At 46.2% G+C, this 16,707-nt stretch overlaps 1 protein-coding gene across 1 annotated transcript in view; it reads left to right on the top strand.

Moving 5' to 3' along the window:
- The first annotated feature begins 1,285 nt into the window (after positions 1 to 1,285).
- The window catches only part of LOC133615652 (putative short-chain dehydrogenase/reductase family 42E member 2), a 41,168-nt gene continuing 25,746 nt past the window's right edge, over positions 1,286 to 16,707 (top strand). Inside the window, exons 1-4 of the mRNA XM_061974402.2 lie at positions 1,286 to 1,478; positions 1,551 to 1,688; positions 6,959 to 7,352; positions 15,775 to 15,870. Of these exons, the coding sequence (XP_061830386.1) occupies positions 6,966 to 7,352; positions 15,775 to 15,870 (483 nt within the window). The 5' untranslated portion in view covers positions 1,286 to 1,478; positions 1,551 to 1,688; positions 6,959 to 6,965. The remainder of the gene's footprint in view (positions 1,479 to 1,550; positions 1,689 to 6,958; positions 7,353 to 15,774; positions 15,871 to 16,707) is intronic.

Genomic DNA, 16,707 nt, shown 5'->3' with positions numbered 1-16,707 from the left:
ATATTTGTAAACACTTTGAAGTGGGAAAGGGGTAGGATTAAATAAGCTTTGCTTCTTCCTACTCCTTTTCGGGCATGATGTAAAATGAAATGATATGAAATTGTGTGATGTATTATGATGTAAGTGTGTTCATGTTCAAAATAAACTAAAGAAAGAAAAAAAAAAAAGAAAGAAATTTGAATATAAATATGCTTGATTTTGTATTTGTAATTGTATTTTTTTTTTTGCTTTTGTGTCCATGAGACATTCGTCCCACAAACCAGATGCACAAATAAATGTGACCTACACACTTCCCTGAACAACCAGCAGAGGGCACTGCAGCCAGAGCGGTCTGGGTCACAGACATGGTCAGACACTGGCGAGCCAATCAGAGGCACACTGGGGGGGGGGGGGGGGGTTGCATATGATGATTGATATATGATGATATTTTTATTATTATTAACTGGGATTTATATAGCGCTTTTCTAAGTACCCAAAGTCGCTTTACACGTGGAACCCATCATTCATTCACACCTGGTGGTGGTAAGCTACTTTCATAGCCACAGCTGCCCTGGGGTAGACTGACAGAAGCGTGGCTGCAATTTGCGCCAACGGCCCCTCCGACCACCACCTATCATTCATCATTCAATTCACCGGTGATAATAAAAATAAATAAAAATAATAATAATATATGATGATGATTTGACACACATTGCACTGATAAGAGATCAGTATCTACACAGGGCCCAAGGTCATTAAACGGCATTGATACAATAGAATAAGCAACTAGCACAGTCTTTCAGATTAACTGGATGAATTAGCATTAGCTAATACAACGCTAATGTTAGCAAGCCCAGGCCCGTTGTGTGTTCTCTCTGTAAAGACGTGGATTGTTTTTGTCCGCAGAGAACTCTTTTGCATATAATGCATATAATGCTCTGTGACCCAGACCGCTCTGGCTGCGGTGCCCTCTGCTGGTTGTTCAGGGGAGTGTGTAGGTCACATTTATTTGTGCATCTGGTTCGTGGGAGGAATGTCTCATCGACACAAAAGCAAAAAAGCGATCCACAAATACAAAATCAAGCATATTTATATTCAAATCTCAAAAATATATTATACTAATGCTTGATTTATTTGTATGTCACATTTTTATATTTATACATTTTATTTGTATATATTTTCAAATCTGAAAAATATATTTACAAATACATGTTTATTTATACAAATTATTTATTTATTTGTATATTTATTAATATATGCATATGTAGTAATATCCTATTGATGTATATAAGTTTATGTGAGACAATTCTACTTCCATACAGGTGGGCCTCCATCGAGCCGACATCTCCCTGGAGACCGATAAACGCGCAAAAGTATCATTTATTGGTAAAATATCATCCATCTAGCACTAAAGTTGTTGTCTCCTAAATAAAAGAAGATGCTTGTGTTTACAACTTTGCAGAGGACGAGTCTCCTGCCAGTCAGCCGTCATGTCACAGGTGGAAATGTTGCATCATTTAACCTTCAAGACCAGCTCTTTTTTTTCCTGACACCCTTTTTTTCCCCTGCAGAAATCAGACCCATCAAAGAGGTTGCGCGTTGTTTTCATGCATTACGGTCGTAGGTCTTCCAGGTGGAGGTGCAGGTATTGTGCAGGTGAGATGCAAAAGACAACTGCACCAGGATGTAACGACTGCAGTAACAGCTTGGTAAGTTCATCTGTAAATAAAAGGTTTTCTCTACATTTAGTAATTATACTACTTGAATGTTTTTTGTAGAATTTTAAGTCAAGATAAATGCTATTATGACGTCCGCACACTTGCTTATTTGTTTCATTGTTTTTATTAGAGTGGATGTTGTATTTTATTTTATTGGATTATTCCAATTATTGTCATTCTAGACCCCTGTCAGGTCATATCTATTAGGGTTGTCCCCATACCAATATTTTGGTACCGCTACCAAAATGTATTGTGATACTTTTCTAAATGACGGTCTCTACAAAAAATGTCATTATTGGCTCTATTTTAACAAAAAAATCTGAGTGTACATGAAACATATGTTTATTATTGCAAGTTTGACCTTAAATAAAATAATGAACATACTAGACAACTTGTCTTTTAGTAGTAAGTAAACAAACAAAGACTCCTAATTAGTCGTATGCAGTAACATATTGTGTCATTTATACACCTATTATTTTGTACACATTATGAGGGACAAACTGTAAAAATGGATTATTAATCTACTTGTTCATTTACTGTTAATATCTGCTTATTTTCTGTTTGAACATGTTCTATCTACACTTCTGTTCAAATGTAATAATCACTTATTTTTCTCTTCTCTGATACTTTCCAGTTTTGGATGATACCACACATTTAGGTATGGATGTGATACCAAGTAGTTACAGGATCATACAATACAATATAATACCTAATAAAGCAATAATAATATGGTTAAAAATACTGATGTAAAGGGTAGGTGTCGCCCTCTTTTCTGTTTTAACATGTTCTATCTACACTTCTGTTAAAATGTAATAATCACTTATTCTTCTCTTCTCTGATACTTTACATTAGTTTTGGATGATACCACACATTAGAGATGCGCGGATAGGCAATTATTTCATCCGCAACCGCATGACAAAAGTCGTCAACCATCCGCATCCACCCGAACTAACATTTAATCAAGACCGCACCCGCCCGTTGTCCATCCATCCATCCATCCATCTTCTTCCGCTTATCCGAGGTCGGGTCGCGGGGGCAGCAGCTTAAGCAGGGAAGCCCAGACTTCCCTCTCCCCAGCCACTTCGTCCAGCTCCTCCCGGGGGATCCCGAGGCGTTCCCAGGCCAGCCGGGAGAGATAGTCTTCCCAGCGTGTCCTGGGTCTTCCCCGTGGCCTCCTACCGGTCGGACGTGCCCGAAACACCTCCCTAGGGAGGCGTTCGGGTGGCATCCTGACCAGATGCCCGAACCACCTCATCTGGCTCCTCTCGATGTGGAGGAGCAGCGGCTTTACTTTGAGCTCCCCCCGGATGACAGAGCTTCTCACCCTATCTCTAAGGGAGAGCCCCGCCACTCGGCGGAGGAAACTCATTTGGGCCGCTTGTACCCGTGATCTTGTCCTTTCGGTCATGACCTAAAGCTCATGACCATAGGTGAGGATGGGAACGTAGATCGACCGGTAAATCAAGAGCTTTGCCTTCCGGCTCAGCTCCTTCTTCACCACAACGGATCGATACAGCGTCCGCATTACTGAAGACGCCGCACCGATCCGCCTGTCGATCTCACGATCCACTCTTCCCCCACTCGTGAACAAGACTCCGAGGTACTTGAACTCCTCCACTTGGGGCAAGATCTCCTCCCCAACCCGGAGATGGCACTCCACCCTTTTCCGGGAGAGAACCATGGACTCGGACTTGGAGGTGCTGATTCCCATCCCAGTCGCTTCACACTCGGCTGCGAACCGATCCAGTGAGAGCTGAAGATCTTGGCCGGAGGAAGCCATCAGGACCACATCATCTGCAAATAGCAGTGACCTAATCCAGCAGCCACCAAACCAGATCCCCTCAACGCCTTGACTGCGCCTAGAAATTCTGTCCATAAAGGTTATGAACAGAATGGGTGACAAAGGGCAGCCTTGGCGGAGTCCAACCCTCACTGGAAACGTGTCCGACTTACTGCCGGCAAAGCGGACCAAGCTCTGACACTGATTATACAGGGAGCGAACTGCCACAATAAGACAGTCCGATACCCCATACTCTCTGAGCACTCCCCACAGGACTTCCCGAGGGACACGGTCGAATGCCTTCTCCAAGTCCACAAAGCACTTGTAGACTGGTTGGGCAAACTCCCATGCACCCTCAAGGACCCTGCCGAGAGTATAGAGCTGGTCCACCCGCCCGTTGTTATATATCTAATATAGACGATGCAAGGCATTAGTGAGGTTATAAAGCTTTTGCCTGTTAAAGAAAGGAGACTGATCCAATGCAGCAGAGACATTCAATGCGTGCCACGCTGTCACGGCCCAGACGCACACCAGTGCGCAATCATCTGGGAGCCACGCTGAGCGCACCTCCAAGCGCGTGGAGGTGCGATGTCCCTCGCAACCGCGGCGGCTCCACCCGGGCTCGCGCCCGAGGCTTCAGCGCGCACCGCGGCGGCCATCCTACTCGTCGCGGCCTAGCCCTCGCGGCTCTCGCTGCCGGCGACGGCCGGGTATGGGCCCGACGCTCCAGCGCCATCCATTTTCAGGGCTAGTTGATTCGGCAGGTGGGTTGTTTCACACTCCTTAGCGGGTTCCGACTTCCATGGCCACCGTCCTGCTGTCTATATCAACCAACACCTTTTCTGGGGTCTGATGAGCGTCGGCATCGGGCGCCTTAACCCGGCGTTCGGTTCATCCCGCAGCGCCAGTTCTGCTTACCAAAAGTGGCCCACTCAGCTCACCAGGGTGAGCCCCACCCCTTTCAATCTTTATCAATCAATCAATCTTTATTTATATAGCCCTAAATCACAAGTGTCTCAAAGGGCTGCACAAGCCACAACGACATCCTCGGTACAAAGCCCACATACGGGCAAGGAAAAACTCACCCCAGTGGGACGTCGATGTGAATGACTATGAGAAACCTTGGAGAGGACCGCATATGTGGGTAACCCCCCCCCTCTAGGGGAGACCGAAAGCAATGGATGTCGAGTGGGTCTGACATAATATTGTGAGAGTCCAGTCCATAGTGGATCCAACATAATAGTAAGAGTCCAGTCCATAGTGGGGCCAGCAGGACACCATCCCGAGCGGAGACGGGTCAGCAGCGCAGAGATGTTCCCAGCCGATGCACAGGCGAGCGGTCCACCCCGGGTCCCGACTCTGGACAGCCAGCACTTCATCCATGGCCACCGGACCTATGCCCCCCCCCCTCAAGGAAAAGGGGAGCAGAGGAGAAAAGAAAAGAAACGGCAGATCAACTGGTCTAACAGGGGGGCTATTTAAAGGCTAGAGTATACAAATGAGTTTTAAGATGGGACTTAAATGCTTCGTGAGCGCACTGGGCGCAGAGTGACCCCTGTTACGCGCCCCCGGCAACGGGGGTGGCGGGCAGGTAAGCTGCGCGGGCAGAGCGCGCGGAGTGACACCTGTTACGAGCCCCCGGCCACGGGGGTGGCGGGCAGGTAAGCTGCTTACCTGCTGCGCGTGACGCCGGCTGCGGCGAAGGCGGACGAGGCGGGGTGTCGGTGCGGTGGGCGCGGTGGTGACCCTGGACGTGCGTCGGGCCCTTCTCGCGGATCGCCTCAGCTACGGCTCCCGGTGGGGCCCTCTCGGGGGAAGGGGCCTTGGTCCCGGACCCCGGCGAGGCGTCCCTTCTCCGCTCCGTAAAAGTGTCCATCTCTTTTTTTTTTTTCTTCTGTTGTGGCATATGCTGCAGGTGCCTGCTCGTTTTTCGTATGTGGGTAACAACATTTAACTATGTATATATATTTCCCAATTGGTTTAACTGCCACCCGCCTGAATCTATTTAAAATCTAATTTTTTTTTATTTCAACCGCCCGACCCGACCCGCGGATAATCCGCGGACTCCGCGGTTGTGTCCGCAAACCGCGCATCTCTACCACACATTTAAGTATTGATCCGATACCAAGTAGTTACAGGATCATACATTGGTCATATTCAAAGTCCTCATGTGTCCAGGGACGTATTTACTGACTTTATAAACAAATCACCCAACCATGCAAATTTTGCATTTCCTTTGGAAATCGAGGTCCCAGAGTCTGGAGGAAGACAGGAGAGGCACAGGATCCACGTTGCCTGAAGTCTAGTGTAAAGTTTCCACCATCAGTGATGGTTTGGGGTGCCATGTCATCTGCTGGTGTCGGTCCACTCTGTTTCCTGAGATCCAGGGTCAACGCAGCCGTCTACCAGCAAGTTTTAGAGCACTTCATGCTTCCTGCTGCTGACCTGCTCTATGGAGATGGAGATTTCAAGTTCCAACAGGACTTGGCGCCTGCACACAGCGCAAAATCTACCCGTGCCTGGTTTACGGACCATGGTATTTCTGTTCTAAATTGGCCCGCCAACTCCCCTGACCTTAGCCCCATAGAAAATCTGTGGGATATTGTGAAAAGGAAGCTGCAGAATGCCAGACCCAAAAACGCAGAAGAGTTGAAGGCCACTATCAGAGCAACCTGGGCTCTCATAACACCTGAGCAGTGCCAGAAACTCATCGACTCCATGCCACGCCGCATTAACGCAGTAATTGAGGCAAAATGAGCTCCAACCAAGTATTGAGTATTGTACATGCTCATATTTTTCATTTTCATACTTTTCAGTTGGCCAACATTTCTAAAAATCCCTTTTTTGTATTAGCCTTAAGTAATATTCAAATTTTGTGACACACGGAATTTTGGATTTTCATTTGTTGCCACTTCAAATCATCAAAATTAAATGAAATAAACATTTGAATGCATCAGTCTGTGTGCAATGAATAAATATAATGTACAAGTTGCACCTTTTGAATGCAATTACTGAAATAAATCAAGTTTTTCCAAATATTCTAATTTACTGGCTTTTACCTGTATAACAACGGGCGGGTGCGGTTTTGATTAAATGTTAGTTCGGGTGGATGGCGGATGGTTGACGACTTTTGTGATGCGGTTGCGGATGAAATAATTGCCTATCCGCGAATCTCTAGTAGATACGCTCCTGCACTTGGTATCATTACAGTGGATGTCCAGTGTACTAGTTTTTGTAGAGAACAGGGACTAACGTTTATTAATAATTGGCCCTCTTTCTGGGGCAAACCGGGCTTGCTGATGAGGGATGGCCTTCACCTAACCGGGAAAGCGCCATCACTCTTTGCACATAACATTTCTGGTAGAATAATACATAACTCACATAAACGTGAAACTGATAAACATTATTGATGAGAGAATATTATTAATATTAACTAGGGGAAAGTATGCTTGATCCATATTGTATTCCTATTTCAATGCAGGGTGTCAATGGAGCTGTGTGGCCCCAACACCAGTGAGCGTGGAGGCTCCTTCTACCAGGTGAAGCAGCTTCCCTGCCATGCTGTCTCCCAGTGCCGCCTTCAGGCCAGCGGGCCACCTCCTTCCCCTCACACCCAATCCTTTTCCTCTTGGCTCAACCACGCGTCCTCGTCCCCGCGACACCGGGTAAATGGAGCCATGACGTCCGCCTGCAGCAGCCCAGAGCGCGTGGCCTCCAAAGTGGGTTCCTCTGCAGGGAAGGTGCTGGTGACGGGAGGTGGGGGATACTTTGGCTTCAGGCTGGGGAGGACACTGGCCAGTCAGGGGATGTCTGTCATCCTCCTGGACATGAGGAAGCCTCCACATGACATCCCCGATGGAGCCATCTTCTATCAGGTACAGCTCACAAAATGCTTCATTCTGTACTGTGTTTTTGGACCATAGGGCGCACCGGATTATAAGGCGCACCGCAGATGAGAGGGTCTATTCAGGTCTATTTTCATAGGAAAGGGGCAACGCAATATAAGGCGCATTTTCTACGTTTAAAACTAGAGATGTCTGATAATATCGGCCTGCCGATATTATCGGTTGATAAATGCTTTAAAATGTAATATCGGAAATTATCGGTATCGTTTTTTTATTATCAGTATCATTTTTTTAAATTTTTTTATTAAATCAACATAAAAAACACAAGATACACATGAATTGCTCACACACTCCGGCAGATTCAATGGGGGTCTGGCGGCAGATTTCTTTGACTTTATGGTTGGAAATGCATCTGCTTTGAGTGTCGCAGGATATCCACACATTCTTGCCATCTCTAGCTTTCGTCGGTAAAGTGTGCGGAACAAACGTCCAATTTCTTGCCACTTTGGCATCTTTGGGCCACTGGTGCAACTTTTTTTTTTTCTTTTTTTTTTTCTTTTCTTTTTTTGTGTCCTGTCCAGCTTCTCAGGCAAATCATATAGTTGATGTAGATGCCCATGTCGGCTGTTCAGATTTACTTTACAAAAGAGAAGTGTAGGATACTTCTCTTGTTGCCTTATTTGTATTTGACTTTATTAAATGTATTTATATTATCATTTAGTGCAGCCGGGCCGGAGCAGGAGGGGATAGAAAGAGAAAAAAAAAGAAGACAGAGGGGGAAATTGTGGGGACAAGAGGGGGATTAGACAGAGAGACAAAAACAACAACAGCAAACAACAACAACAACAATAGAGCAACATCAGCAAATATGACATGTACAAATATGATGGTAAAAGTAATAGCAAATAAGCAGTTAGCGAAAAATAAAAAATAATACAGAAATGACAAAAATAATACAGAAATGACAATACAAATGGATCAATACAAATACCAATAGAAATAGCGCTATTGATAATGAACAATACCAATAATTTACCTTTATTATCAACAATACAGTTGTTTAAATGCAACAATACATATACGTAATGATAACTTGAGATACGAAAGAATGCAGAAAAATGGAGGGGGAGAAAGAGAAGCAACCTACATTAACTAAATGGGTTGTACTTGTATAGCGCTTTTCTACCTTCAAGGTACTCAAAGCGCTTTGACACTACTTCCACATTTACCCATTCACACACACATTCACACACTGATGGAGGGAGCTGCCATGCAAGGCGCTAACCAGCACCCATCAGGAGCAAGGGTGAAGTGTCTTGCTCAGGACACAACGGACATGACGAGGTTGGAACTAGGTGGGGATTGAACCAGGGACCCTCGGGCCGCGCACGGCCATTCTTCCACTGCGCCACGCCGTCCCGTCCGTTAACCTTGTAGATTGTTATAGTCACAATAGGTTAAGCTTTGTCAGTGTGCCATGTGTTACACCCAGTTTACCCTAGGGCAACAACATTAATATATGTTTGATGAAACGTGATTATGTGCATGAGTGTAAGTATGCATATGTACTTGTATATGTACAGAATGTGTATATGTGTTTGTACAGTGAATGTATATGTACAGAATGTGTATATGTGTTTGTACAGTGAATGTATATGTACAGTATGTGTATGTGTATGTTTGTATATTGAATGTGCGTGTGGATGTACGAACATTAGGTAGGTAAATATGTACTGTATTTGTGTATGTATGTGGGAGCGTAGGTACCTATGTACGTATGTGAGCATATGTGAATTTGCATGTACAATACATTCGACTCCCAGAGTGCGTGGGAGCCAGAGCACGGCCCCATCACCCCCGAGAGCCCAACCCACAAACAGGAGGCGTGGTGCCCAGGGAACCAGGGACCACCGCCCCCACGCAGCCAAGCCGGCCAGCGACAGGAACCCCAGAGCCCGACCCACCGTACCGCCCACAAGGGCCAGCAGCAGGCCGCAGACAGACGCACCCGGCAGAGGACAGGGCACGAGAAAAGCAGGGGACAGCCAGACCCCAAGCCAGCGAGAGACCACACCCCACACGGGCAGAAAGGCGAGACGCCCCGCCCGAGGGACCCAGAGACTCCCCGCAACCGGACGGGACGACCGCCCCCGCCCCACCGGCAACCGGGCCCCCACGAGCCCACCCCCCACCCCCGGAGAGCGCGGCGAGGCCAGCCCCCGGCCACCCCCCGGCCACCCCACCCAAATCGGCCGCCGCAGGACCACCCAGGCACAGGGCCACGGGAACCACCCACCCCACCCGCAGGGACCCCAACGATGGAGATGGAACAACCAGCAACCGCCCCGCCGAGCCCCCCCCCCCTGAGGGAGGGGAAAAATAAAAAAATAATATTAATAAAATATATTAAAAAAAAAAAAAATTAATTAATTAATTAATTTAAAAAAAAGAATTAAAAGAAGATCACAGACATGCTGACAAACAAGGTCACTACCCCAGCAACTGGCCGACTCGCAGCACCTCGGAATACCTTGCAGCACCAAGCTACCACAATAGACGCAGGGACTAGGCCCAACAGGCCCCAACCAAGACGGGCACCCGGAAGGGATGGACAGCGGGACCCAGGAGCTCCAGACACGCAGTTCGGATGCAGTAGCCTGAGGCGTCGACCCCCGTCTGACAGGCAGGCCCAGAGCGTACCCCCAGAAATATACATACATACATACATATATACATACACATACACACATACATGTATACATACCCACACATACACATATATACATATATATATACACATATGTACACATACACATATATAAACATACATACATACACACACATATACATACATATACACAGTTCGTCAGCCCCGACAGCCATCACGCGCGCGCGCTGCCACCAGTCACAACATCAGCCACACCCCTGCACCAGACCCAGCAGCCACGGGCGCCCACACCACAAACAAACGGCAGCAGAAACAGCAGCCGCAATAACCCCAGACAGCCAGCACCAGCCAATCAAATCAAAGCGATCAAAAAAAAACTGCGACCAGCAACCACACGCCACCAGGACCACGGAGACCAGCCGGCGCTAGCCCGCCAGTCAGCCCGAACGCCAACACGCAAACAAGAGACACCAACAACCCCCCCAACCAAAAGGCCCCCCACCCCAACCCAAACCCGCACAAACACACCACCGCCCAAACAACCGAGACACAGCATCCAGACCAGACACGGGGGCTGCGCCGCCACCACATCGAGTCACCAACAGAGACCCCACAGCGCAAGGTCGGGCCACACGGGCACGGACCCCACCCAACAGGAAGTGAGACCCCCGCGACGCCACACACAAATAAATAATAAGATTTAAAAAAATAACTAAAAAAATAAAAAAAAATAAAAAAAATAAGTAAATAATAAAAATAAAAATAATAAATACATAAAAAATAAAAAATATATATAACAATAATAAATGAATAAAAGCCTGGCAGGCCACCAGACCGCAGTCCCCGCCGGCCGACGAGGCAATGAGGGGTGCGCCGAACCCCAAACCCCCCATGCATGTGTACAAGGCCCCCAGAGTGTCTACTGTGTAGTTAAATTTAGGAGGTCAGCCGTTACAGCCGACCTCCAGTCCCTATTGATGTGTGTACTGTAGCTTGAGTGAGATATGTATGCTTGTGGGAACTAATAATGCGATTAAAATTGGGGGACATCAAGGTCATGGTGGGTCCCAACCAAGCCAAGCCCCCCAAATCCTAAGTGTCTAATATGCAGCTAAGATTGAGGGATGGACGAGCAGGGGACAAGACAGGAGGACTGGAGCCTCATTGGAGGCATCCTCAACCCCCCGCCATGCCTCCCCGCAGGACAATCCCCAAAGTCCTATATATGTGTGACTGTGTGCGCTATAAGTAGGAGGAGTAGAGGGCCCGGACATCCCCCCAGTCCACGCGGCCGACAACCAGGAACTACGGCCAGGAGGCCGCCACCCCCCGCCACAGCCCGTGACCCACACCAGACCACTTTAACGTGACGCCACGCGAGCCCTCCCCCCGCCAAACAAAGCCAGCCCCCGCCCGCCCCAACCCAACCCTGCAGAGCCCATACCGGCAACCAAACGCAGAAAAACTGCACAGCCCCCACGCCCAATGCAAACACTGCATCCCGGCCATCCACACAGCAACGTGCCCATACGAGTCCCGGCCAGGGGAAGGAGCCCCCCAACGGGGGAAGAAGCCAATACATCCCGTCCGCCCGCCAGCCCCCAAACCAGCCGGCAAGCCAACGCCAGCCAGCCCCACAACCCCACAAGCGCACAGACACCAGCCACAGTCCCCCAACCACTCCAACCCAACACAGCGATGCCAACCGCTGGTATCACCGCAGCAACCATCACCACCACCGCCCGTCCGCAGCGTAAACACCCGCGGCCGCCGAAACCAAAACAAAAAAGCGACCGACCCCGTAAACCACAACAACGCACACCCCCGGCTACCACCGAGGCCACCAACCCACCTACCCCAACTCATCCACAGCCAGGCCAATTGAGCCACCGGACATCCACACCCATGCACACACCTACACATTCATATACACATACATACACACATACATATATGCATATACATATACATACACACATATACACACGCATGCATATACATATAAACATACACATCCACACATATATACACATTAATACACCCACACACATATACATAAGCCCACATATACACAAACACATACATACACAACACACACACAAAAAAAAAAAAAAAAAAAAAAATAGAAAGAAAATTAAAAAATAAAAAAAATAAAAAAATAAACCCTTTAAATAAAATAAAATAGATAAAAATAAACAAGAGGCCTGGTCGCCAACAGTGCCCAACGCCACCAAACCCCGCAGCCCCTCCCGCACGTCCAGGCCCCCCCCCCGCCCACCACCCACCAGGCATCCCATCCGGCAAAAAGCCATAAGGGCCCAGCCCTGCACCCACAGCCGGCATGCCACGGCACCTCAGCAGACCCGGCGCCGCGATCAGCAATGCACACCGGGGCAGCGACACATACATATGTACCTACATACATACACACAGATTTCACCATACATATATACAAACGTACACACACCCACATACACGCGTACCCATATATAATTTAACAGAATAAGTTAAATATATTAAATAGATAAAAAAAAAATAATAATAATAATAATATATATATATATATATATATATATATATATATATATATATATATATATATATATATATATATATATATATATATATATATATACATACACACATACACATATATACACATACACATACATACATATATATATATATACATATAAAATAAATTAAAATAAAAAAATAAAATTAATAAAAAAATAAGGGCAGAGTAAAACACAGGAGGGGGACTCCCGCAGGGCAGTCGGGCAGCACCGCCGGGGCCCCAACAAGGGAGGCAAGCAGTCGCCCCAACCCGGCACCAGGCAGGCCCGCACAGCCGCAGCGCAGGGCGACCCCGGGCAGACCCCGCCCCGCGCCCCAGGGGAAGGAGGAAGCCCACGGACACCCGGAGCCAGAGGGGCATGAGCCGACCCCCGCCCGACAGCGGCAAGACCCCAGCCCCACGGGCGCAACCCCCCGCCCAACCACCCACGGGAGGGACAGCCCCCCCAACCAACCCAAGGCGGCCGCCCACAGCCCCACCCGCACCCCAACACCCGCCCAGGCACCTCCACCCACCCCCAGCCACCAGACCACCCACGGATCGGCCCGCCAGGCCGGAACCAGGAAACACACCCCAGGCCCACCCGACCCCAGGCCCACTGGTGCAACTTGATTCCGTCCCTGTTCGTGTTGTTACACCCTCCGACAACACACCGACGAAAGTGAGAAAATGGCGGATTGCTTCCCGATGTGACGTCACGTTGTGACGTCATTGCTCCGAGAGCGAATAATAGAAAGGCGTTTAATTCGGCAAAATTCACCCATTTAGAGTTCGGAAATCGGTTAAAAAAATCTATGGTCTTTTTTCTGCAACATCAAGGTATATATTGACGCTTACATAGGTCTGCTGATAATGTTCCCCTTTAAAATGGTCATGTCTGTGTGATCATGTTTTGTTTAGTTATAGGACTCTTTAGTCTCTGTCTTTTCACTCCCTTGTCTTGTCACCATAGTTACCCATTAGTTTCACCTGTCATGTCACGCACCTGTTTTGAGTCACGCACCTGTTGTTAATCATGTCTGTGTTATTTAAGCTTTTCATTTTCTGGTGTTGGTCCTGGAGTCATAGCCTTTCTCACCCTGCTATCCTCGCGTTTTCAAGCCCTGTTCACGGTCCCATGCCACAGTAAGGGTTTTGTTATTTCGTGTTCAGTTTCTGCCTTTGTGCAAGTTTTGTTTTCATTCGCCAAGTTTTTTTTTTACCTCTGCCAAAGTGCGCGCTTTTCGTAGTGATGGGTTGATGAGGCGTCATGAAGCGTTTCGACACATTGCAAAACTGTATTGATACTGTGTCGATACTGTGTCACTAAATACTGACATCTGCTGGACATTAAAAATCCCTACAGGCAACCTATGGACCGACTCAACTGACACTGATTTGATGCCCTAGTACAGTGGTTCTCAAATGGGGGTACTTGAAGGTATGCCAAGGGGTACGTGAGATTTTTAAAAAATATTCTAAAAATAGCAACAATTCAAAAATCCGTTATATATTTATTGAATAATACTTCAACAAAATATGAATGTAAGTTCATAAACTCAGTGAAGCACAAGCTCAGGTTTGTCACTAAAATGTCTGTCAAAAAGAAGTGTGAAAAGAAATGCAACAATGCAATATTCAATGTTGACAGCTAGATTTTTTGTGGACATGTTCCATAAATATTGATGTTAAAGATTTTTTTTTTTTGTGAAGAAATGTTTAGAATTAAGTTGATGAATCCAGATGGATCTCTAATACAATCCCCAAAGAGGGCACTTTAAGTTGATGATTACTTCTATGTGTAGAAATCTTTATTTATAATTGAATCACAAGTTTTTAGTTATTTTTATATCTTTTTTTCCAAATAGTTCAAGAAAGACCACTACAAATGAGCAATATTTTGCACTGTTATACAATTTAATAAATCAGAAACTGATGACATAGTGCTGTATTTTACTTCTGTATCTCTTTTTTTCAACCAAAAATGCTTTGCTCTGATTAGGGGGTACTTGAATTTAAAAAAAAATTCACAGGGGGTACATTGCTGAAAAAAGGGTTGAGAACCACTGACCTAGTATATACAATAATATAAACCAAGTCATTGTATTTCATTTAGGATTATTTCATAACTTCATTTAAATAAAAATATATTTGTTGTCTTTTTTAGATACAGTCAATAAATAATGTGAACATGTATCATAACATGGAAATCTAAGAGAACAAGTTGTGGATGATTGTAACCTGGGAATTTTATTTTATTTTTTATTTTTTTTACACATTTTTATTAAAGAAAAACAGCTTTTCTGTCAGGCTTGTCCCTGACAGTTTGACTGTTTTAGTTTTTTCTCTGTGTTTGTCTTAGTTTCCTGTCAGCGCTTTTATTTTGTCTTAATTTCCTGATTGTCTCCCTGAGTGCTGCTTCCCCTCAGCTGTGGCTGATTGGCACCTGGCCACACCTGGTGTCAATCAGCCAGCTACTATTTAAACCTGCCTTCTCCTCCAGTCATGGCTGGATCATTGTCGTTCCTACCTGTCGTGTCAATGTTCTTAATACTTGCCGTTGTAGCTCTGTCTACTTTTGTTTCACTCTGCTCATGTCCTAGTTCCTTCGTGTCACAGTACCGTAAGTGTTTTTGGTTTCTTGTCCACAGTTAGCCTCTGTGCTATTTTAGTTCATAGCCAAGTTTGTTCTCCGCCTTGTGCGCGCCTTTTGTTACCCTTTCGTTTGTTGTTTTGCCTTAGTGTTCAATTAAATCATGTTTTCTCGTACAATGCCTTCCGCCTTCTCTGCATCTTGGGGTTTGTCACCTACAAACTCTGACATTTTCCAACGTATTCAATTTTAGACGCTTTCTCTTCTTAGTTATTATTTCTCCGGCTGTAGAAAAGAGCCGCTCGCAGGGCACAGAGGAGGCGTCAGTGCGACACAGTTGGCGTATCGGTCACGTGACCAAAACAGCTCATGATCGGTCACGTGACTTTCTAAAAGCGGTACGCGCACCGACACAGGGTTTCGCTCTATGAGCTCGACGCATGCGCCGATGCATCGGTGTTGCCGGACCCATCACTAGCTTTTCGTTTATTCTTTTTTTGATAAATAAATCATGTACCCACCTTCAAGCCATGTCCGATCCAAATTTTCTTGCATCTTGGGAAAACAAAAACTCCATAGTCCTAGTCATGGCAAAAATCACCTGACGGTCATTTGTCTTCTTTTGTTCTTGCAGAAGGACATCCGGGACTACTCGTCCCTCTTTGACTTGTGTGATGGCGTGGACTGCATCTTCCACTCTGCAGCGTACGGCATGTCCGGCCCAGAACAGGTGACTTTTGGCACATGTCAACATCACTCATTTCATGTCTAATTATGGAGACATGAACACACCTCATTACCGTTCTTTTTTCAACTCTAAATATGATAATACCCATAGAGGACTTAAAAGTGTGACGTGGAAAGGCAATGCATCATGGGATGTACTGCATTGTGACAGCATCTTTACATTGGGCTCAATGCAAGACTGTTTGTTTTTCCTTAGCAAGTTCCAAATAGGGTAGAGCAGTTGTTAGCGCTCGTGCCTCACAGCGAAAAGGTCCTGGGTTTGATTCCCAGGCTTTTTTGCATGTTCTCTCTGGGTACACTGCAAAAAGTCAGTGTTCAAAAACAAGAAAAAAAAGACAAAAATGAGTTTTTTTTTTATTTGAACTAAGCAAGATGATCTGCCAATAGAACAAGAACATTTGGCTTGTCAAGACTTTCCAAAACAAGTAAAATTAAAGCTGCAAGCAGCATTGGTCGGGCCCGCGTGTTTGGCAGGTGCTAGTCCTAAGTGTCCCAATACTTTTTTTCAGTTTTCGTCATAAGTGTCCCAATACTTTTGTCTACTTTTAGTCCGAATTGTCCCAATACTTTTGTTTAGTGTACCTACCTTGTCTGCATTGTGTGGGCACGCTGGTGCTTCCTGCTTTTAAGCAGCCATCTTAAAAAAACAGCAGCGCAGCAGCATCAGCGCAGCGGGTCTTTGAAGGGTCATAAAATCAAAACCGGAGCAGGTATTAAAACGCGCTTCTGTAGTTTTAATCACAAGGGTTCAATCTCTCTCCTGTGTTAGTTTGAAGCCGAAACGACAAACGCGCTCAGAGGATATAGTTTTTGAAGGAAG

Source organism: Nerophis lumbriciformis, linkage group LG22, assembly GCF_033978685.3.
Source record: "Nerophis lumbriciformis linkage group LG22, RoL_Nlum_v2.1, whole genome shotgun sequence".
Classification (NCBI taxonomy): domain Eukaryota; kingdom Metazoa; phylum Chordata; class Actinopteri; order Syngnathiformes; family Syngnathidae; genus Nerophis; species Nerophis lumbriciformis.
This window is presented reverse-complemented; position numbering and strand designations above follow the sequence as displayed.